Consider the following 22,306-nt stretch of genomic DNA (forward strand, 5'->3'; position numbering starts at 1 on the left):
AGTGTAACTTCCTGACATTGCTGTGGCATTTGTAAACTGTCATGACGCTAGCAGGAGTGTCTTTTAACATGCTAATGCATTATAACTAGTGTATAATGAGCAATGAGGATGACCAGAGGCCGTGTTGGTTTTGGTGCTTTTGGCTGGCTTCTTTACCTCAACCTGTTTTATCAGCAAGGTGTGTATGACCTGTATCTTGAGCCGACTTCCTATGTCATCCTGTGACTAGCAATGTTTAACCTCCTGGGAATGTAGCCCAGTAGATCTCAGCCTCATTTTACCCAGCCCCCATTCAAGGTGAAGTCGCTCTGGTTTGAACATCTCAGACACTTTATTTAGCTAAAAACCATTGAAACAATGTGTTGATTCCACAAAGAGGTCACTTGCGCTCGCATTTATCCTTTTGTTCCCAAAGCTGTTTTCAAAGTTTTACATTTTATTCTGTGTTCCTTTGGGTACTTTTTGTTATCGTTTTGGTTTGGTTTGGGTTGTGCTAACTGTTCCAATTCAGCCAGTTAAACATTATTAGATGTTAGACTGCAAAATACCCCAGTCAGAGCAGCTCATCTGCACAGAAAAATGAGGGTTCAGCTTTCAGAACCTAAGTTCTCTCCCAGAGTGAGAGGAACTGCCTGTGACCTTGCCCACTCCAGCCACCTGCCTGAAATAATGACAAGACCAGCCTGACCCCAGCTTCGTGAGCGATTGTCCAAAGCCCCTTCGTGCCGCAGTAATTGAGCACCAGCAGGAGCTACAACGACCTGGCTGTTTCTTTTTTGCTAACAAGCTTACGTATAATAAAAATGGCCCTAGCTTGGAGATCTTATTAATTGCCTCATGACAATCCCTCTCCTTCTTTTGGGCTTCTTTGGGTTCCGGGATTTTTAAATTGTTCCCAAGGAGAGTTTTCGGGAAAGTAACTCTCTGGAATCATGCAGGCTTCCCACTGGGACAGGAAAGTCAAAGGCCCTTTGTTATTGGCTGGCCTTTGGCTGTCAGTCCTTGCTATGAACCACTAGCCTGAGGCTGGAGCTTCCTGCTGTCTGCACCGTGGGATTTTGGATGGCACAAGCATGAGGATATATGAACAGGAGGAGCTGACTGCCACTGGTGGGCCTTGGAGCAGTGTCTCCACACTGTCCCTGTGCAGAGCCCAGAGTGTCCAGCAAAATTCATCACTCTCTAGATCAGGGGCTGGGGACAGCGGCCCACACAGACCAAACACTGGAGCCACAGGGCACGTTGCCCGAGGGAGATGCAAAGACCTCACTGGGTCCACTAAGGCTGGCTTTCCAGGCCTGGACGGGCTCCCATTGCCGCACCTTCTGGAAAAGCACCACGACACAGAGGTGGGCGCCAAAAGGCTCTCAGTGGGGCTTTGTCTAAGGAACAGATAGGTCCAGGTCTTCCCCAGTCAAGTGACCTGAGCAGAGGGGCCCGTGTGGACTTTTCACCCTGAAGCTAGAAGGGTGTGGTGACGACAGTCTCCTACATGAGTGGTTTAGATCAGCCTCATCTGCCGAACCTTAAAAAAGAACAGATGCCCACGTCCCGCCCCAAACCAATTTAATCTGAATTTCTGGGAGTGGGGTTTGGGCACTAATATTTTACCCAAGCAAGCTCCCCGGGTGATTTTAATGTGTAGCAAGGTTTGAAAACCACAGTCTGATAGCCACAGAGTGACAAACTCTCGGGGATAAAGGGCATTGCCCAGCCATCTTAGCAACACCAGTAAGTCCACAATGAGGAGGGGTGGGAGGGCCCACAGTTAATTAGGGCTGGGAACCTGGCTGGGGAACATTAGGGTGATTGACATCAATACTTATTCTTTTTTTTGAGATGGAATTTCAGTCTTGTTGCCCAGGCTGGAGTGCAATGGCATGATTTTGGCTCACCACAACCTCTGCCTCCCGGGTTCAAGCGAGTAGCTGGGATTACAGGCATGTGCCACAACACCTGGCTACTTTTGTATTTTTAGTAGAGACGGGGTTTCTCCATGTTGGTCAGGCTGGTCTTGAACTCCCAACCTCAGGTGATCCGTCCACCTCGGCCTCCCAAAGTGTTGGGATTACAGGCATGAGCCACCACGCCCGGCCAAGACTTTTTCTTGATGGTCGGTTCTGGGGACCTTTTTAACCACAGTCTTCCACACCAAGAGATTAGAATTTAGAAAAGTTGGGGTGCCTGAGAAGTTGCAGGGGATTTGGAATTATTGATAGACACTTCCGGAAGTGGCAAGGATTTGCTTACATGTGCCATTGACGGTCAAGGAGGCTTCTCTTTAGGAGGTGACTACATTAAAATGATAGGAATTCACTGTGAGTGACAGCACAAAGCCCACAGTGGCTTCCTCACTCTTCGTGGTGAGCCAGAAGTTGTTAAAGACCGGGCCAAGAAGATTCTAGAAGTGGACACAAAGCCAAGAAGAACCAAAGAGGGTGAGGAAGGATACAGAAGGTTTTATTTGGTTATTTTACTTGGGCCCAGGGATGTTGAACGTGAGAACCTGTCTGTGAAATTGTAGTGTGCAGCCATTGGAAAATGTTTATTATTATCTTTAGCAAAAGTATTACAAGCAATTCTCCCACACCATGTTCTTTCACTCACTGACATTCACCGTCCTGGTGTCTGTTCTGGAGCAGGCGCAAACGAAGGGACACACACACGCACACACACCAGGGAGGAGCAAGAACAGGGCCCAGTGTGGAATCAGACCCACTTAGAAACACTTCTGAGGGGAGTGCAAATGAGAAGCATCTGTCAGCCGAGGCTCTGGATTGATGCCGACAAGCCGGGCTAGAAGGGAATCCATAGAGACCACCCAGAGGTCTCGGTGAGCCGCCACATTTAAATTACACCCTCGCGATGTCTCCTTGGAGAAAATGCATTATGTGTTCATTGCTTGATGGGTCATTGCTATTTCCATCCCTGTGTAATAGACATGGTCTCTCCTGCCCCAAAGCTCTCAGTGGCTCCCCAGTGCTCGCAGAATTCAGTCAGAGCCCCCCTGTGCCACTCTTCCCTCGCTCTCAGTGCCCTCTGCTGTGTCACTGCCTGCCCTGTCTAGGGGACTAGATGGAGGCGACTGCGCCTACCCAGCACTTCCCCCTCTGACTTTAGCTTTGGAAATTACTTATCTCCCACTGAAGTTGATTAAGTGGACTGCCCAGGGTTCATATCAGTTGAACCAGCACCAACAGTAGAACCTGGATCTCTTCCTTTGTGGTCCATGAAAACTCGTACATGCCAAGAGGCTGGAGTCACAGAGCAGCACTTCCCAGCCATTTTCACATTGCAGCTCCTACAGAAAGTCACGCTTTGGGTGGTGGATCAGTCACTCTTGGCTGGAAGTGACCCACAAAAGCCCACACGTGGTTCAAGGGGTGGGAAGCTCCATTGTAAAATGGCTGGCACCATTTCCATTTGGAGTTGGACGGTCTCTTCTCCCCACGGTCACTAATCTCCTCCAGAGGAAAGAGTAGGCCCAGCGGGGTTTCCACCCGGGATATTTATAACCCAGCATGGGGCGGGAGGTGAAGGTCTGGCATGCACAGAGGGCATCTGTGTGGTGTTCTGGGGCTTTCTATATGGTGCCAGGTCACCCAGACCACAGGCCCCATGAGTGGGCCTTCACTACTGGTGCCAAATCCACATGCCATCTGTAAATTATTTACTCTGCATTTATCTTCAAGCTAATTTAAAATCAGTCCACTTTTTATCTGATCTTAACTTAGGCCAAATGTTATCTGTGAAATTATGATTTTGGTATACAGGCAGACACTTGTTACTCTAATATACATTAAAATACACACATAACTAGTAAAATTTGTATACACACACACACATATACATGTATATGTGTATATATATATTTAGAGACAGGGTCTTGCTCTGTCACCCAGGCTGGAGTGCAGTAGTGTAGTAGTGTAGTGGCACAATCTTGGCTCACTGCAGCCTTGACCTCTTGGGCTCAAGTGATCTCAGCCTCCCAAGTAGCTGGGACAACAGGCACATGCTGCCACAGCCGGGCTAATTTTTTTGTATTTTTTGAAGAAACAGGGTCTCACTGTGTTGCCCAGGCTGGTCTCGAACCCCTGGGCTCAAGCAGTCCTCCCACCTAGGCCTCCCAAAGTGTTGGGATTACAGGCGAGAGCCACTGCAGCAGGCTTTAACTGTTTTTTAAACTTCTTTGAACTTAATTCCATCTGAAATCATCCAGCAGCCTCCAGAGATACAAATAACCAAGTTAAGGAAAAAACATGGTTATATGGTTATTGTAAGGAATCCGCATGAATTTGTCAGTCCTTAGACACCTTCAGCATAGAAGCATTCTTCCCATTTTCCTGTTGTGGAAGCTGAGGCATAGAGAGTTGAGAGTTATCATAAAATCACACTAACAGTGATAGAACTCGGGTTCCAACCCAGAGCCACAAGGGCTAAGACCACCCTCCTTTCCCTCCGCCAGGCCAACAGAGGAGTCATTGGCAGGATTGCTGCATCTGTCATCCCCTTGCCCTCACTCCAGCCTTTTTTTCGCTCCACAGTCCTCGCTGGGCTTTGTGGCCCTGGTGCTGAGCACACTGCACACGCTCACCTATGGCTGGACCCGCGCCTTCGAGGAGAGCCGCTACAAGTTCTACCTGCCTCCCACCTTCACGCTCACGCTGCTGGTGCCGTGCGTCGTCATCCTGGCCAAAGCCCTGTTTCTCCTGCCCTGCATCAGCCGCAGACTCACCAGGATCCGGAGGGGCTGGGAGAGGGACGGCGCCATCAAGTTCACGCTGCCCACGGACCATGCCCTGGCCGAGAAGACGAGCCACGTATGAGGTGCCTGCCCTGGGCTCTGGACACCAGGCACACGAGGGACGGTGCCCTGGGCCTGTTAGGTTTTCTTTCCTTGGTGGTGCAGAGCGGTATAACTGTGTGCAAATAGGAGGTTTGAGGTCCAAATTCCTGGGACTCAAATGTATGCAATACTATTCAGAATGATATACACACATATGTGTGATATGTATTTACATATATTCCACATATATAACAGGATTTGCAATTATACATAGCTAGCTAAAAAGTTGGGTCTCTGAGATTTCAACTTGTAGATTTAAAAGCAAGTGCCGTATGTTAAGAGAAGAGCAGATCATGCTATTGTGACATTTGCAGAGATATACACACTTTTTGTACAGAAGAGGCTTGTGCTGTGGTGGGTTCGATGTATCCCTGCCCATCCCACCCCCACAACTCCCCTTTTGCTACTCCCCCAAGGCTCTTGCAGAGCTGGAGCTCTAAGGAGGAGGGAAAGCAACAGCTCCGCCCAGAGTCACCCCTGATGCCTGTGAGCAGGGGCCGCATCTCTTCCCTCCACCTGGGGCAGCAGCAGGAGGACTGGGGAGGAGCAAAATCAGGCAGTCGGCCTGGAGTCTGTGCCTGGTCCTTTGCGGGGTGGTGGGAGGATGGGGGGGTTGGGCTGAAGCTGCTGCACCTCATCCTGGCTGAGTGGGGGAGACATTTTCCCTAAAAGTCAGAAGTCACCATGGAGCCTGCAAATGGATCCTCCTGTGAGAGCGAAGTCACCTCCTTGCCAGAGCCATTAGTGAACCTGGCTTGAGAACAAAGCGTCATTTCCTTCCCTCCTTTAAGCTGGTGATGAGCATCCTTTAAACCACTGTGCCTTCTCACCCGTTCCATCTGTAGTTTGAACATCTCCCAGGAAGGCCTAGAGTAGACCCTTTAGAAATCAGCCCAAGGGGCAGAGCGAGAGGACACACTAGGGAGTGAAGCTCCCCGCGCGCCAGCGTTGAGCCCTTTCAGGGACCCTGCCTGGGCTGAAGGATTGTCTTCATTAAGTCGCTCCTGGGGAAACATATTGGGGACTCCAGATGTCCTCTGGCAGAGGACCCAGAAAACCACACTGGCTCCAACTTCCTCCTCATGGAGCACTACACTTCCAAACAGTGGGGAGCAACGTTTCCACCAAAGCTACACACCTAAAATGCTGCTGCCCCAAAGCACAAGAGGAGAGAGCACCGCCGGGGCCACAGGACGTCTGTCGTCCAGTCACATGCCATCCTCGCTGCTTCCTCCTGACTCTAGCTTACTTCCCCTGTGGAGAAACAGGTGTTCTTGGCTTAGCCCCCAACCCGCTGCAGAACCAGGGTGATCTGTCACCAAAAAAAAGCATCTTTGAAGACAAAGGGGGTGAGGTCTTGATAAGTCTCCTGGGCCCGAAGGCATCTTCTGATAGAAGGAAGACAGTAGGGCCGGTGAAGCTGCCCAGAGAGAGTGTCACAGATGAGGCTGCCCCTGCCCCCCAGGAAGGCTTCATGAGCTCATGTCTATGGAGCATATGAGGGTTCTTCAGTGAAAAGCAGAAAAGCCCACCGCAAGGATAGCTCATTAGGCTTCCCTGCGACATGACCGACGCAGGGAAGGCCATGCCGGGGAAGCTCTTCCTGCTGGTGTTTTCCATCTGCCGTGCCAAGGCTGAGCAGTAGAAACTTGTCTCATAAACTGGCACTGATGGAGCATCAGCTGTGGCCCACAGAGAGCCTCGCTGAGAAGGGGGCAGGTAAAGCAGAGATTTTAGCATTGCCTTGGCATAACAAGGGCCCATCGATTCCCTACTAATGAGAGGCAGAGAGAGCATGGGCAAGGGAGACCCACAATGATCCCCAACCCTGGTGGGTACTGGCTGCCTGCCCTGGGCCAGGGAATGGCTCCTTATACCAAAGATACTGGCACAGAGCAGAGCCCAGTGCACGTCCTCCCCTTCCCACACACCTCTGGCTGAAGGTGCTCATCAAGAGGGAAGCGATTCTAAGGTGGGTGGCAGGAGGGAACAGGTGCCACCTGCTGGACAATCAGCACATGAAAGGCAGGCGGGCTGTGTACTGGGCCCTGACCGTGTGTCCACTGCTGTCTTCCCTACCTCACCAGGCTACTGGCAGCAGCAGCCCCTGAGAGCACATCGCTCCCTACAGCCTGGTAAATTCCATGTGCCTCTGGGTACAAAAGTGCCTCCACAACATGCTCTGGAAACCCCAAATGCCACAGTCGGAGGTTGGTATCTAAAATCTATGCCTTCAAAAGAGTCTGTGTAATTTTTTTTTTAACCTGGTAGACGGTCTAAAAAGCAGTGCAAATAAACACCTAACCTTCTGCGAGCTTCAGGCTTTTATTTCTGCCATGTAGATCACATATCCGTTCATCCACTGACTCCAGAGGCCTTCAGCTTGGAGCCTGCTCTCAGGCAGGCAGTATGCAAGGACTTGGGACTGCCAAGGTGAACACAGTGATCTGTGCTAGAGCTGGCCAATGAGGAAGGGCAGATGTGCAGACCTAAGGGACTAAGGGACATGCCAGGGAGGAAATGGGCAAGATCCAGGTGACAGAGTGTCGGCGGGGGGGGGTGTGTCGGGATGTGAAAGGAAGGCTTCCTGGAGTGGTCTGAAGTCTGAGGCCTTGAGTGCAGGTAAAAGCAGCAGAGCTTCTCGAATTAGAATGTGCCTGGGAGTCACCTAGGAATGTGGTTCAAATGCAGGTTCTGATTCACGGTCTGGGCTGAGGTCTGAGACTGTGCATTTCTAATAAGCTCCTGGGTGACCTGGATGGTGATGATCCTCGGACACTCCGAGCAACAAGAGCTTAGATGGCATTCTTTGCCTCTGCTGTGCTGTAGTCTATGGCACACTAATCAGTGCACACACATCTCTGTCCCCTCAACCCTCCCCAGAAGCCTGCATTCCCCTGGCAGCCCTGGCAAGGTACACGTCTGCACACCGCTATGACTCCTGCGTTCTCTTAAAGGCAAAGGGAGAAACACCCCATCCAGGAGCCACAGCCTCGTACTTTGTGCTTCACAGGGGCTGCGGCACATTGGCCCTGGGTCCATCAGGAAAACAAGAGGAGCTCTCTTCAGAGGCCACCCGCCTATCATGCCGCCGAGCCTTCCTGCTGAAGCAACCAGACTGCCTTATGGTACAGGGTGAGGACACAAGAAACCCAGTGCAGAAAGTGGTCTAGTGGCTAAAAACCATTGATCGGGAACAAGAACCAAAAGATGGCCCTGCCATTTTGAGTTCATGATAAGGATTTTCCAAAGAAAGAACCACGGCCAGGAAATACATTCAGGACCAACAGTTTTCAAGGTGAAAAGCATCTTGTGCTTGGAGGTTTACTTTTCTCCTCTGTGTCCTCCCATGCATAAAGCTGGGAGAGTTAACTTTACAAAGGAGTAATCAAATAGTTGAAAAATACCCACTACTAAGGTAGCCCATGTAAGAACTAAGGAACCACCAAAATCACTCATATCAGTTCAGGAGAGAAAGTTATCATTCAGCTGTTTGACACACTGAATCTTTCCCGAAAGCCACGAAGCTGGCTCTTGGAGTGCAGAAGCTTTCTTGTGCTGGGCCACTTCCCTGGTCTCAACCAAGAGACAGTTGGCTCCACTAGAGCAGAAATTCTCAGTCCCATCAAAGATCACTGACTTCCTCTAAGAAATACTTTGAAAATCTCTTTACTAATTGCTGAAATTAAATTCAGAAATAATATAACCTACCTAGGCATACAATTTTTAAAATCAATGTAAGGTCTAAACTGAAACATCAAGTAGAAGTAATTTATACTAAAACATACATATGTAACAGCAATCATGAATAATTATTATATTACTAGTCTTACAATAAATAAATTGCTTTTCAAATGCAGTGATACTCAACTAAACATTGTTGACTTTCTTGTAGCTGACATTTTAAGATAAAGACTAAAGGGGTGTGTGTGTGTGTGTGTGTGTGTATATTGTGTCCACTGTGTTTGAAATTGTGTTGAATGCTACGAAGAAATCACATAGGGTGAAGACCAATAAATGTCAACTAGATTTGGAAACATGGAAACCTAACGGTGAGAATTTCAGTGGGACGTTGAGGGTAAAATCCCAATTGAGTATGAATAAGAAGGAAATGGAGACAGTAATTCTGGACAACTCTTCTGAGATTTGGCTGTAAAGCAGGGGAAAGAGAAAGGACTGGTAACGGGAGGGGCATAGGGGGTTGAAGGAGGACTGGTTATTTTTTTCCATGGTTCTGACCTGAACATGTTTTAAATGCTTCTGGGGAATAAACAAGGTGAAAAGGAATGATGGAAGATGAGAGAGAATGAGAGAGAATCACAAAGTCCTGGAGGACATTGGGAAGAGATGGAGTGCAGAGTACAGGTGGCTTTGGAGGAGGAGGAGCTTGTCCTTTGCCACTAGGAGAAAAGGGGAAAAGAAGTGGCTGAGTATTAAGGGGAGGGGCTAGTTGTGATGACACAGCCTGTGACAGTTCCCTTCTGATGTTGTCTGTTCTTTTTAAAAAAACAGTCAATCCCTTCTGCTGAGAACAACAGGGGAGGAAGAAGGTTTAGCTCTGAAGGTTGAAGATGGACAAAACCGTTGAAAATAATTGTTGGAGACAATGAAAAGGGAGCGGACCAGAAAAACTGATAGGGTTTAAAAAACAAAAACAAAATTTGATTATAATCATTTTTTATCCAGACTGAAATATACCAAATTGTGTTTCCTGGGAAGTGTGCAAAGTAGATTTTTGTTTAGTTAAATTCTGTTTTCCCTCACCAGTTTCTTTAATAATTCTAGGTAGTTTGTCTTAGTTGAGTGTCATCTCTAATAGTTACTCAAAAATGCCTTGGCTTCATTTTTGTTTTCTCTGTTCAGAAATGAACAGTCACAAATGGAACTTTGATGCACTAGGCAACCAAAAACCTCCACTGCCAATCCTCCCATAAAGTGAATAATCAACACTCTTGCTTATTGAGTGTTGATTTCATTTATTGGACCAGAAACCTAGCTTATTTGTATAATTCTCATATATGTAGAGTCTATTCTTAAAAATCTAATTTTAGCCAACATTTAAAAGTTCCGCAACTAGAGAAATCATTCAGACTTTTAACTTCCTGAAGGGTCTTTCTGCTTAAAACACAATTAGTTCCTAAACAAAAGACATACTTTTTAAGGCAATACTAAATTTGCAGGAAGTAGGGGAAATCATCAGGACAGAAAATAAATAGGAACACACACAAAAATCAAAAACAAACAAACAAACAAACAAAAAATAGCTCTCCTTGGCTCCTGGCAGAAGCAGATGCAAGTCCTTTCTGAAGAAAAGCAACCTCAGTTCAGATCAACCACATAAGAAGCTTAATATTTACATTAATAAACCATAGGTGAGAATCAGTGGAAACAAAACCTGAAGGACTTAGAAGAACAGAATTGTCAAATATAGGACAATGATATATTAAATATCTAAAGAATTAAAAAATAGAGTTGCAAAAAATAAATAAGCAATATTATACTACAAAGGCACAGGCATGGTGAAAAATGGAATTTTCAGAAATAAAAAATGATCAGAAACAAACAATTTGGTGAGTTTAACAGCAGATTGGAGAAAATTATTGAATTTTAAAAGCTAAAACAATTACCCAGAATGCAAAAGAGAGACAAATGGATAGAAAATGTAAAAGAGTCATTAACAGAGATAAAGGTTAAAGTGAACAACTCTAACATACAAATAATTGGAGTTCCAAAAGGAAAGAATGGTGAAGAGGCAAATTTTAAAGAGATAAAGACCAAGGATTTTCTGAAACTAGTGAAATACTGGAATCCAAAAACGCTGAAAGTGTAATGTATACCACCAGGCAGGAACGCAAATTTAAAAGTAAAGCTACAGTTAGCCACACTAAGCAGCTCTTAAAAGCAATCAGAGAAAAATTATAGATGACCTACAATTGTGGAATTATAATAGACTTCTTAACAATATCAATGGAGATTAGAAAATAGTAGTCTAATATATTGAAAGTCCAGGGGGAAATGATTGCCAACTTAGAATTTTAAATCAAGCAAAACTGATTTTCAAGATTGAGTGCAAAATAAGAAAGTTTCAGATTACAGAAATTGAGAGCTTACCAACAGTTCTTTTCTGAAAAACTTCTAAAAATATACTTCAGATAGAAAGAAAATGATCCCAGAGGGAACAGGGAGCGAATAAGTGGTGACCCTCAAGGTAAATCTAAGCAAACCTTTTCTCTATAAAAGAATAATATCTATTTATGTGTTTTTTTAAAAGGACATACTAGGCCAGGCACAAAGGCTCATGCCTGTAATCCCAACACTTTGGGAGGCCAAGGCAGGCGGATCACTTGAGGTCAGGAGTTTGAGACCAGCCTGATCAACATGGAGAAACCCAATCTCTACTAAAAATACAAAATTAGCTGGGCATGGTGGCGCACGCCTGTAATCCCAGCTATTCAGGAGGCTGAGGCAGGAGAATTGCTTCAACCTGGGAGGCAGAGGTTGTGGTGAGCCGAGATAGTACCATTTCACTCCAGCCTGGGAAACAAGAGCAAAACTCCATCTCAACAACAACAACAGCAACAACAACAAAAGGGACATACTAACTGGCTAAAAACGATGATATGTAAATAAGGGATTGAGTTAAAATGTTCTGAGGCTCATATTTGTTTAGAGGTTGGGGCTGGGAAAGTTATGGGTTAATTTAGATCTTGTTAAGTACATCAGGAAAAATGTCAAAGGTAACCACTAAAAAGCTAAAAGTATAACGCCAAAATCCATAAGAAGGGAAAAAATTTTAATTGGATTTTTGAAAAACAAGAAACAAGAAAAAGAGCATAAAGCAAGACACAGAAAACAAAAAGTAGATATTAGAAAAAATCCACATATATTCATAATTGTGAAACAGAATACCATGCACTGGTATCAATCTTTATGAGGGATACACCATACGCTGGTTACCAGGGGAGGACTCTAAACACCTGGCCAATTTTTGTAAAGATTCCTATATCTGGTGGGTGCCCAGGTCTGGCAGGAGTCTTTACACAAACTCAGCTTCTAAAGGTTTTGCACAAACCCAGCTGCCAGAGTCTCAGTCTGGTATGACAAAACACCTGCACAAGTCAGGCAAAGCCAACTTATTACTCACAGATCAGTAGCAAAGATACACAGAAGCGTAGAATCCATGGTGAGCTGGTCCCCCAGAACTCAAGCAAGCTGCCCAGGGCAGACAGAATCTCATCTGCACATGCCCAACTTCACACTACTGCTGAGGGACCCTGAAAGCAGTTCACTCTGGGTTTTATACCCTACAGGTACTTAAATCACTGAGCTTAAGCACTGCAGAGCATCTTGTTCTGAGAAGAACAAAGACAAAGCCCAGGCTGTTCTAGATGGTTCTTCTCTCAGGATGTTACATTCTCGTACATTCTGCCCAAGAATTGTAAGAAGGAGCAGGGAGAGCTGAATCAGCCAAGGTCATTCAAGGACTTGTCCTCCTGCAATAATCACAATAAATACAAATGGATTAAACACTTCAGTTGAAAGATAGAGATGGTCAGAATGGATTTTAGTTATATTTGTAAGTGGCATACCTAAAGACTCAAGGTAAAGATACAGAAAAAAGTATGTTAGGCAAAAACAAACTAAATTAAAGTTGGAATGGCTAGATTATTATCATATGAAGCATTATGAGAAAAGACATTATTAGGAATAGAGAGAATTACTACATAATGATAAAATAAAGATTTACATATTTTAGAATAATGTTCTTTAATAATATAGCCTCAAAATATGTAAAGCAAAAAAATAAAAAAGTAAGAAATGTGAACAAATCCCTCATTATACTAGATTATAACAAACAGAAAATTATATGCATGTGCACATGCATGTATGTGTATAACAACACAAGTTGGATATAATAAGAAATAGAAAAATTATATTTTTCTCGAGAAAACAAATTGAAGACATATTATACCATAAAGCAAATTTCAATAAATTTCAAATAATATCGGCATTCTCTCAGGTGAATACAAGAAAGTTAGAAATCAAGAATAAAATGCTATATGTATGTGTGTATATATGTATACACACATATATATAATATATATTTATATTTTAATAAAATATCTTTTATATTTTGTCACTGGGTCACTTTGTCACTCAGGCTGGAGTACAGTCACACAATGATCACTGCTCATTGCAGCCTCAAACTCCTGGGCTTAAGCAATCCTCCCACCCCAGCCTCCTGAGTAGCTGGGACTACAAGCACCACCATTGTGCTCAGCTAATTTTTAATACTTATTTTTTAGAGATGAGATCTTGCTATGTTGCCCAGGCTAGTCTCAAACTCCTGGCCTCAAGCAATCCTCCTGCCTTGGCCTTCCAAAATGCTGGGATTACAGGCATGAGCCATCATGCCTGGCCTAAAATGCTATATTTTAAATGTCTATACGTTTTAAAACTTTAAATATACATTTCTAAATAAGTCATTAATCAAAGAGAAAATTATACTGAAAATTCTTCAAAACTTTTAAATGTGAATGATTATTAAATGTCTTCATATCAAATATTTAGAGATGCAGCAAAAATATTGCTTAGAAGAAATCAATAACCTTGACAAAAATTAGTACAAAAAGAAACCAACCCACAGAAAGTAAAAGATAGATACACACAGAAAGATATACTGAAAGTAAGAGCAGAAATTAGTGAACTAGGAAACAAAAATATAATGGAGAGGACTGACAAAGCCAAAGGTTGGTTTTTGGATAAAACTCATCAACAAATGAATCTCTGATAAAACTGATCCTGAAAAACGGTAAGATGCTCAAATAATTTTAGGCATAAAAAGGAGAGAAAACTACAGATGAAACAGAAATGTAAAAGATAATAAGAGAATATTATATGTGAGATTATACAAACAAATTTGAAACTTGGAATGAAAAATATAACTTACCAAAACTGATTCAAGAAAACAAAAACTGAGCACATAGGCCAGGTGCAGTGGCTGACGCCTGTAATCCCCAGCACTTTGGGAGGCCGAGGCAGGAGGATCACTTGAGCCAGGAATTCGAGACCAGCCTGGGCAACATAGCAAGACCCCATCTTTACAAAAAATAGAAAAAAAAAATTAGCCACATGCAGTGGCACATGCCTGTAGTCTCAGCTACCCAGGAGGTTGAGGTGGGAGGATCACTTGAGCCCAGAAGGTGGAGGCTGCAGTGAGCCATGACTGTACCACTGCACTCAGCCTGGATGACAGAGTGAGATCCTGTCACTCAAAAAAAAAAAAAAAAAAAAGAAAGAAAGAAAGAAAAAAAGAAGTAGCTATATATCTGTGGTGATGGGCATACAGTGTATAATGATGTAATACAGTCTAACTTAGCAGTAATTACATTAAATGTGAAAGGATTTAACTCAAAGAAAAGGCAGAGATTGGCAGAACAAAAAATTGTTTTAAATGACCCATCCAGGCACAGTGGCTTGTGCTTGTAGTCCCAGTTACTCAGGAGGCTGAAGTAGGAGGATTACTTGAGCCCATGAGTTCAAGTCCAGCCTGGGCAACATAGTAAAACCTCACCTCTAGACAAAACTAAACAAAAACAAAAAACCCAAAGATTTGAAAGTAAGAGGATGAGCCAGGCGCAGTGGCTCACGCCTGCAATCCCAGCGCTTTGGGAGGCTGAGGTGGGAGGATCACGACGTCAGGAGAAGGAGACCATCCTGGCTAACAGGGTGAAACTCCATCTCTACTAAAAATACAAAAAATTAGCCAGGTGTGGTGGCACACACCTGTAGTCCCAGCTACTCGGGAGGCTGAGGCAGAAGAATCACTTGAACCAGGTAGGTGGAGGTTGCAGTAAGCCAAGATCATGCCATTGCACTCCAGCCTGGGCAACAAGAGCAAAACGCCATTTCAAAAAGAAAAAGAAAGTAAAAGGATGGAAAAAAGACAGGCAAACAGTAACCAAAAGAGAAGTGGATGACTACATAATAAAGTGTCAATCCATTAAGACTATATAAATTATAAACATATATGCAACTAACAATACAGCCTCAAAATATATGAAGTTAAAGCTGTCAGAATTGAAGGGAAAATAAACTATTCAACAATGATAGTTGGAGACTTCAATACTTCATTTTCAGTAATGGGTAGAACAACTAGACAAAAGATTACCAAAGAAATAGAAGATTTGAACAACACTGTACATTTTACTTAACACACACCTATAGAACACTCTACTCAACAACAGCAGAATATGCATTCTTTTATTTTTATTTTTTGAGATAGAGTCTTGCCCTGTTGCCCAGGCTGGCATCCAGTGGCACAATCATGGCTTACTGCAGCTTCTACCTCCTGGGCTTAAGTTATCCTCCCACCTCAGTCTCCCGAGTAGCTGGGACCACAGGTGTGCACCACCACACTGAGCTAATTATTAATTTTTGTAGAGACAGGGTCTTGTTATGTTGCCCAGGGTCTTGCTAAGTTGCTAATTTTGTAGAGACAGGATCTTGCTATTTTGCCCAGGTTGGTCTTGAACTCCTAACTTCAAGTGATCCTCCTGCCTTGGCCTCCCAAAGTGCTAGATTACAGGCATGAGCCACCATACCTAGCAAAGAATATACATTCTTTTTTTTTTTTTTTAAATACTTTTAAGTTCTAGGGTACATGTGCACAATGTGCAGGTTTGATACATAGGTATACATGTGCCATGTTGGTTTGTTGTACCCATCAACTCGTCATTTGCATTAGGTATTTCTCCTAATGCTATCCCTCCCCAAGCACCCCGCCCCCAACAGGCCCCAGTGTGTGACATTCCCCGCCTTGTGGCCAAGTGATCTCATTGTTCAATTCCCACCTATGAGTGAGAACATGCGGTGTTTGGTTTTCTGTCCTTGTGATAGTTTGCTGAGAATGATGGTTTCCAGCTTCATCCATGTCCCTACGAAGGACATGAACTCATCCCTTTTTATGGCTGCATAGTATTCCATGGTGTATATGTGCCACATTTTCTTAATCCAGTCTGTCACTGATGGACATGTGGGTTGGTTCCAAGTCTTTGCTATTGTGAACAGTGCTGCAATAAACATATGTGTGCATGTGTCTTTATAGTAGAATAATTTACAATCCTTTGGACATATACCCAGTAATGGGATTGCTGGGTCAAATGGTATTTCTAGTTCTAGATCCTTGAGGAAGAATACACATTCTTAAGTACATATGGAACATTCTCCAGGATAGACCATCTATTAGACCACAAAATAAGTCCCAATAAATTTTTAAAGATTAGAATTATAAAAAGTATGTTCTCCATAGAATAAAATTAGAAAACAATAACAAAAATTAATTTGAGAAATTCACAAATATGTGGAAATTAAAAAACGCTCTTCTTAACCAAGAAGTCAAAGAACAAATAAGAGAAATTAGAAAAAAGTTTTGAGATGAAGGGAAAAAATAGCATACCAAAGTTTCTGGGGTACAGCTAAAGTGGTAGGTACTTGGAGGGAAATTTATAGCTGTAAATACCTTAAAAAGAAGAAAAATCTCCAATCAATTACTTAAACTTTCATCTTAAGAAACTAGAAAAGCAAGAGAAAACCAAACCTAAAGAAACCAGAAGGAAGGTAGCAACATAAATTGATACAGAAACTTGAGAAAACAATTCAGCATTATAATGTTGAACCTTTACATACCCTAACAGCCTGTAATTTCTCCCCAAAGTATATTTAGAAAAATTCTTATAGGTGGCAACAGTGGATGTATAAAAAATACTGAATATAGGCTGGGTACAGTGGCTCACGCCTATAATCCCAGCACTTTGGGAGGCCAAGGCTAGATCACTTGAGGTCAGGAGTTCAAGACCAGCCTGACCAACATGTTGAAACCCCGTGTCTACCAAAAATACAAAAATTAGCCAGGCATGGTGGTGCACACTGGTGATCCCAGCTACTTGGGAGGCTGAGGCAGGAGAATCACTTGAACCCAGGAGGCAGAGGTTGCAGTGAGCCAAGATCATGCCATTGCACTCCAGCCTGGGCAACAGAGCACAATTCCACCTCAAAAAAAAAAAAAGAAAGAAAAAGAAAAAGAAAAAGAAAAAATTCAATGTATATGAAAACAACATGAAGATTCTGAGAAGGTGGCAGCCTTGATGGCATAATTATTTAATATCTCCAAATCCCCCATAAAGATACACAAAGCAGCCAGGATTGCAAAACTAAAAACCCATGGACAATCCCTGTAACAAACAAAATAACACCAAATCCCTACAAATCCTAAAACACAAATGGGTGGAGACACAGCTACAAGATCTGCATGGTATCAGCAGCTTTGTTGGAGGACACAGAAGGAAGCAACAGAGCACCTGGTAGGCCTCAAAACGGTGGGGTCCTCATGAGGGGAAAGAAGTCAGGCTGGCAGGAGCAGAGGAAGCAAAAAACAGAAAACAGGTAAGCTGTAAGGGTTATTACAAGGTCCAAAACACATCACCCTCCCGCGCAAATAACTCACGACCTTCCTGTGCTCAACTGTGCCTTCCTGTGCCAACCCTCAACTAATAAAATAACGCAATTTAGTTCACTGCAACCTTGGCGTCATCAGTACTGCACAAAGCCCTCTTCAGCACATAGCACAAGCACCATCCTATAAAATCCCCAGGAAGCCTTCGTTTCCTTGCAATCAGTTCCTTTTCTTTTGTAACCTGCCTGTTGCATCCTTGCAACATATTTGCCTACCTTCTCTAATAAATCTGCCTTTTTTTAACCTACAACTAACCATCTTGGCAAATTCTTCTCCCAGCCCATGCTACCGGCCCAGATAGTCACTGATCACCTGCAACAAGAACTTTAAAATAATCAAGAAACAACTAGTGTAAAGTCCGCAGGCAGCTGGAGGACAGCACCTGACCCAGGGAGGTATTTGTATCTTTCAGTAAAAGCATGTGAGTTCCAAAGGTAAAGTCAGAAGAGGCTAGGGAAGACTGGGCCTAATAAACACTCCAAACTAACCAGCCCAAGCCCCCATCCAGAACAGAAGCCCAGCTGGGAACAGACTCCAAATTGAGCACTTTAGGAAAATAGAGAAAAGCAAAAAAGAGAACCCAGACTACAGTAGGAGAGAATGAAATGGAAGTTCTCAGAAAGTGAGGGGCCCTATTTTTAAAATACTCAACAAGAACAACAGAAGAGAGTGCTCTACCATTGTGAAATGAGAAAAACCCTTCAAATTATGCCTCCTTTCAAAAAGTTCAAGAAATCTAATATTATGTAAACATAAGTAGCAGGAAAGGATTGAAGTCAAATCCCACACAGTTATTCAAAGAAAAAAAGAAAAAGTAGAATAACATCCCTGCAGACGATAAAAGCATGCCAGAGAAACACACAGGTGAAAACTACAGCCTAATATTTTGACATAAAAGCAAAGCAAAGGAGGGGAAGGGAGGGGAGGGGAGGAAGGCACAGCTCATCTGTAGTATTCAGGAACGGGGAGCACAACTGCAAAGAAAAGAGGCGATTAGCACAAAAGCCAGGCTGGCATTTACTCTTGGAGGAGGGGTGGGGCTTTGCATTTGGGAAAGTGAACCTGGCAGGCTTATGGGGTCAGAGTCAATTTCCTTTACACGGGGATGTTTAAAGGTGTTTATCTCGTAATTTCGTTAACCTCTCATTTTGTCTTATGCTATATATACATGTATGTGTATAATGGTGTTTTTTGTGTTTCATTTTGGTTTTGGTTTGTTTTTTGTATTTGTTTTTTTGTTTGTTTGTTTGTTTTGAGATGGAGTCTCACTCTATCTCCCAGGCTAAAGTGCAATGGTGGGATCTCGGCTCACTGAACCTCCTAGGTTCAAGCGATTCTCCTGCCTCAGCCTTCCAAGTAGCTGGGACTACAGGCGCCCTCCACCGTACCCGGATGATTTTTGTATTTTTAGTAGAGATAGGGTTTCACCATGTCAGCCAGACTGGTCTCAAACTCCTGACCTCAAGTGATCAGTCTGCCTTGGCCTCCCAGAATGGTAGGATTACAGGCGTGAGTCACCGTGCCTGGCCATAATGGTTTCTTTTTTAGCAACTAAATTTGTTTAAAAGAGTGTTCATCTCAGTATTGTTCATAATTGCCCCAAACTCCGTTGACAGGAGTGCATGAATAAATTGTGCTATTCAGAGGATGATCTGTTATTCAGCAATGAAATAAATGACCTATTCCTCCAGTGAAACTTAGAAACATGATTATGGAGAGGGAAAAAAACAAGTATCACAAACCTACATGCTATATGATATCATTTTTATAAGCCTTAGAAACCAAGCAAAAATGAAACAGTATATTATTTAGGAATACATATGTATCTGATTTTTAAAACTATGTTTTAAGGAAGCAAGGCTGGCAAACATAAAATTTAGGATAGACTGTATACCATATAACATTTTCATAATGCTCAGAAATCGGCAAAAATTGAACAATATTGTTTAGGAATAAGTAGACATGTGATTTTTAAAACTATTCTTTTAAAAAGCAGGGGAATGATAAATCCAAAATTCAAGCTGGTTTTTATTTCTAGGGAAGCCAGGAGGATGGAACAGGGGAGCTAGACCCAAGTTTTCTTCCTAGGTCGTGTGGTGGGTTCACAGTATACTTTTGATTATCATGTTTCATGATTCACAAATGTGTTTTATATGAAGACTTCATCAGATCTGCATGCTAAGAATACAAATTAAAAATTGAATTATCTCCATCAGTCATTCGTTTATTCATTCAGTCATGCAACAAATAGGCATTGTGTACCTGCCCTATGCCAGGCCCTGTGCTAGGTCCTAGGATAGGGCAGTGACAGACACCACAGCTGTCCACTCAAAGTTCACAGCCTCCCGGGACATTCTACGCCATTGGTGATGGGGCCGAGTGGGAATTGGGTTTTTAAAAATCTGCACTGCAGAGAGCACTATTTACAATAGCAAAGACTTGGAACCAACCCAAATGCCCATCAATGACAGACTGGATAAAGAAAATGTGGCACATATACACCATAGGATACTATGCAGCCATAAAAAAGAATGAGTCCATGTCCTTTGCAGGAACATGGATGAAGCTGGAAGCCATCACCCTCAGCAAACTAACACAGGAACAGAAAACCAAACATCACATGTTCCCACTCATAAGTGGGAGCTGAACAGTGAGAACACGTAGACACAGGGAGGGGAACATCACACACTGGGGCCTGTTGGGGGTTGGGAGCAAGGGGAGGGAGAGTATTAGGATGAATACCTAACGAGTGTGGGGCTTAAAACCTAGATGACGGGTTGATAGATGCGGCAAACCACCATGGCACATGTATATGTATAAACCTGCACATTCTGCACACGTATCCCAGAACTTAAAGTAACAACAACAATAACAACAAAAAATCTGCAGAGAGTAAGTAAGAGCCAGGACGATCCATAATCAGGACCTTCCATTCCAAGATAACTAGGAAATACCTTGTTGGTATGACTTGAGGGAGGTAATTTTTAAATTAAGGTAGTTAAGGCAGCCAACAGGAGACAGCAAAAACATCAGACAGGCACTCCAGGTCGGTGGTTCCCAATACTGCCAATGTTGTTCCCCAAAGAAGTTATCTTTGTCTTAAGCAATGTGATATGCACATGCAGGCAAACATGCGCACACACACACGGGTTATTCGAAGTTTATTTCCTCCCTATGTTTCTGTGCTAGGATCTCCTTTCACTTATGTATTGATAGTGATGATAGACAGTGGTCGGACTTCGTTACTGTTTAGGCAAGTGTGGTTTGGTTTTTAATGTCCATACTTAGTAAACTAAAGAGCTGCCAAATCCAAATCGATCTGTAAGATTTAAATTCTTCATTATGTAAACCCTGAAGTCTGAGAATCATGGTCCAGAGTCTGTCTGAACCTAGCACTTTCCTTTTTGAGTAGGAAGACTGAGGTCACTTTTTTTTTTTTTCTTTTTTTTTTTTGAGATGGAGTCTCACTGTTGTCACCCAGGCTGGAATGCAGTGGCACGATCTCGGCTCACTGCAACCTCCACCTCCCAGGTTCAAGCGATTCTCCTGCCACAGCCTCCTGAGTAGCTGGGATTATAGGTGCCCACCACCACGCCTGGCTGATTTTTGTATTTTTAGTAGAGACAGGGTTTCTCCACGTTGGCCAGGCTAGTCTCAAATTCCTGACCTCAGGTGATCCGCCTGCCTCGGCCTCCCAAAGTGCTGGGATTATAGGCTTGAGCCACTGCACCTGGCCTGAGGTCACTTTTCAATACTTGGTTAAGACCTTGCTTGGCCTCAGGAGTAGCCTTGCCTTGACTACCTGCCCAGCACCACCCCCATCCATAGCGCCTGGAGGAGCTCCTCAGCTTATCTCTGAGCAGAGCTGAAAACCCCCTATGGCTGTCACCAAGGTGAAAGGAAAGGATTGGTAGTTAATAGCAAAAGCAGCAGTATATGCATATGCATGTGTGTATTATTACAAATACATCTGTTCCGGCAAGATAGCTCTACTACAGAGTCAACCCACAGGAATGTTTAGCTGAGGCTCCAGAGGCCCTGTTGAGGAGCGTGCCGTGTCTGAGGTCAAGTAAGTGCTTAATCCACCAGCTCCTTCTTCCTCGTATCTGCCAGTGTGGCCAGCCACTGCACCCATTTCCGTTCACCTCCACCATATCTGCCATTTCCACCCTGGCTTGGACCTCATTTCTTTATATCAATGTTTCCTTCGAATCTACTCACTTGTTCTCCCTGAAAATGTTTGTTTGTTTGTTTGGAGACGGAGTCTTGCTCTGTCTTCCAAGCTGGAGTGCAGTGGTGTGATCTCAGCTTACTGCAACCTCCGCCTCCCGGGTTCAAGCGATTCTCCTGCCTCAGCCTCTGGAGTAGCTGGAATTACAGGCGCCCACCACCACGCCCGGCTAACTTTTGTATTTTTAGTAGAGACAGGGTTTTGCCATGTTGGCCAGACTGATCTTGAACTCCTGACCTCAGGTGATCCGCCCGCCTTGGCCTCCCAAAGTGTTAGGATTACAGGCGTGAGCCACGGCGCCTGGCCTGAACACATTACTTTTTAATATTCCCTATGGAGAGGCAGCATAGCACAGAGGTTATAAACACAAAGTCCAGGCCAGTCATGGGGACTCAGGCCTGTAATCACAGGGATCTGAGAGGCAGGAGGATCGCTGGAGGCCAGGGGTTCAAGACCAGCTTGGGCAACATAGTGAGACCCCCATCTCTACAAAAAAAAAATTTTTAAATATTACTCAAGCTGGTAGTACACACCTGTAGTTCCAGCTTCTCAGGAGGCTGAGGTGAGAGGATCACTTGAGTCCAGGAGGTCAAGGCTGTCGTGAGCCATGACTGTACCACAGCACTCTGGCCTGACTGACAGCAAGCCACTATCTCTAAAAAAAAAAAAAAAAAACGGTTAAAAAAAGAACACAAAATCTGGAACCACACTGCCA

The 22,306-nt window shown here is 43.8% G+C and overlaps 1 protein-coding gene across 3 annotated transcripts in view; it reads left to right on the forward strand.

Annotated features, from left to right (window-relative positions):
- LOC112617156 (metalloreductase STEAP3) overlaps nucleotides 1–7,158 on the forward strand; it is a 42,180-nt gene extending 35,022 nt beyond the window's left edge. For all 3 annotated transcript variants that reach the window (XM_025373898.1, XM_025373900.1, XM_025373899.1), the window contains one exon: nucleotides 4,545–7,158. In XM_025373898.1, the coding sequence (XP_025229683.1) occupies nucleotides 4,545–4,826 (282 nt within the window). In that variant the 3' untranslated portion in view covers nucleotides 4,827–7,158. The remainder of the gene's footprint in view (nucleotides 1–4,544) is intronic.
- The last annotated feature ends 15,148 nt before the right edge of the window (nucleotides 7,159–22,306 follow it).

The sequence above is a fragment of the Theropithecus gelada genome, unplaced genomic scaffold (assembly GCF_003255815.1).
Source record: "Theropithecus gelada isolate Dixy unplaced genomic scaffold, Tgel_1.0 HiC_scaffold_15884, whole genome shotgun sequence".
In the NCBI taxonomy this organism is placed as follows: Eukaryota; Metazoa; Chordata; class Mammalia; order Primates; family Cercopithecidae; genus Theropithecus; species Theropithecus gelada.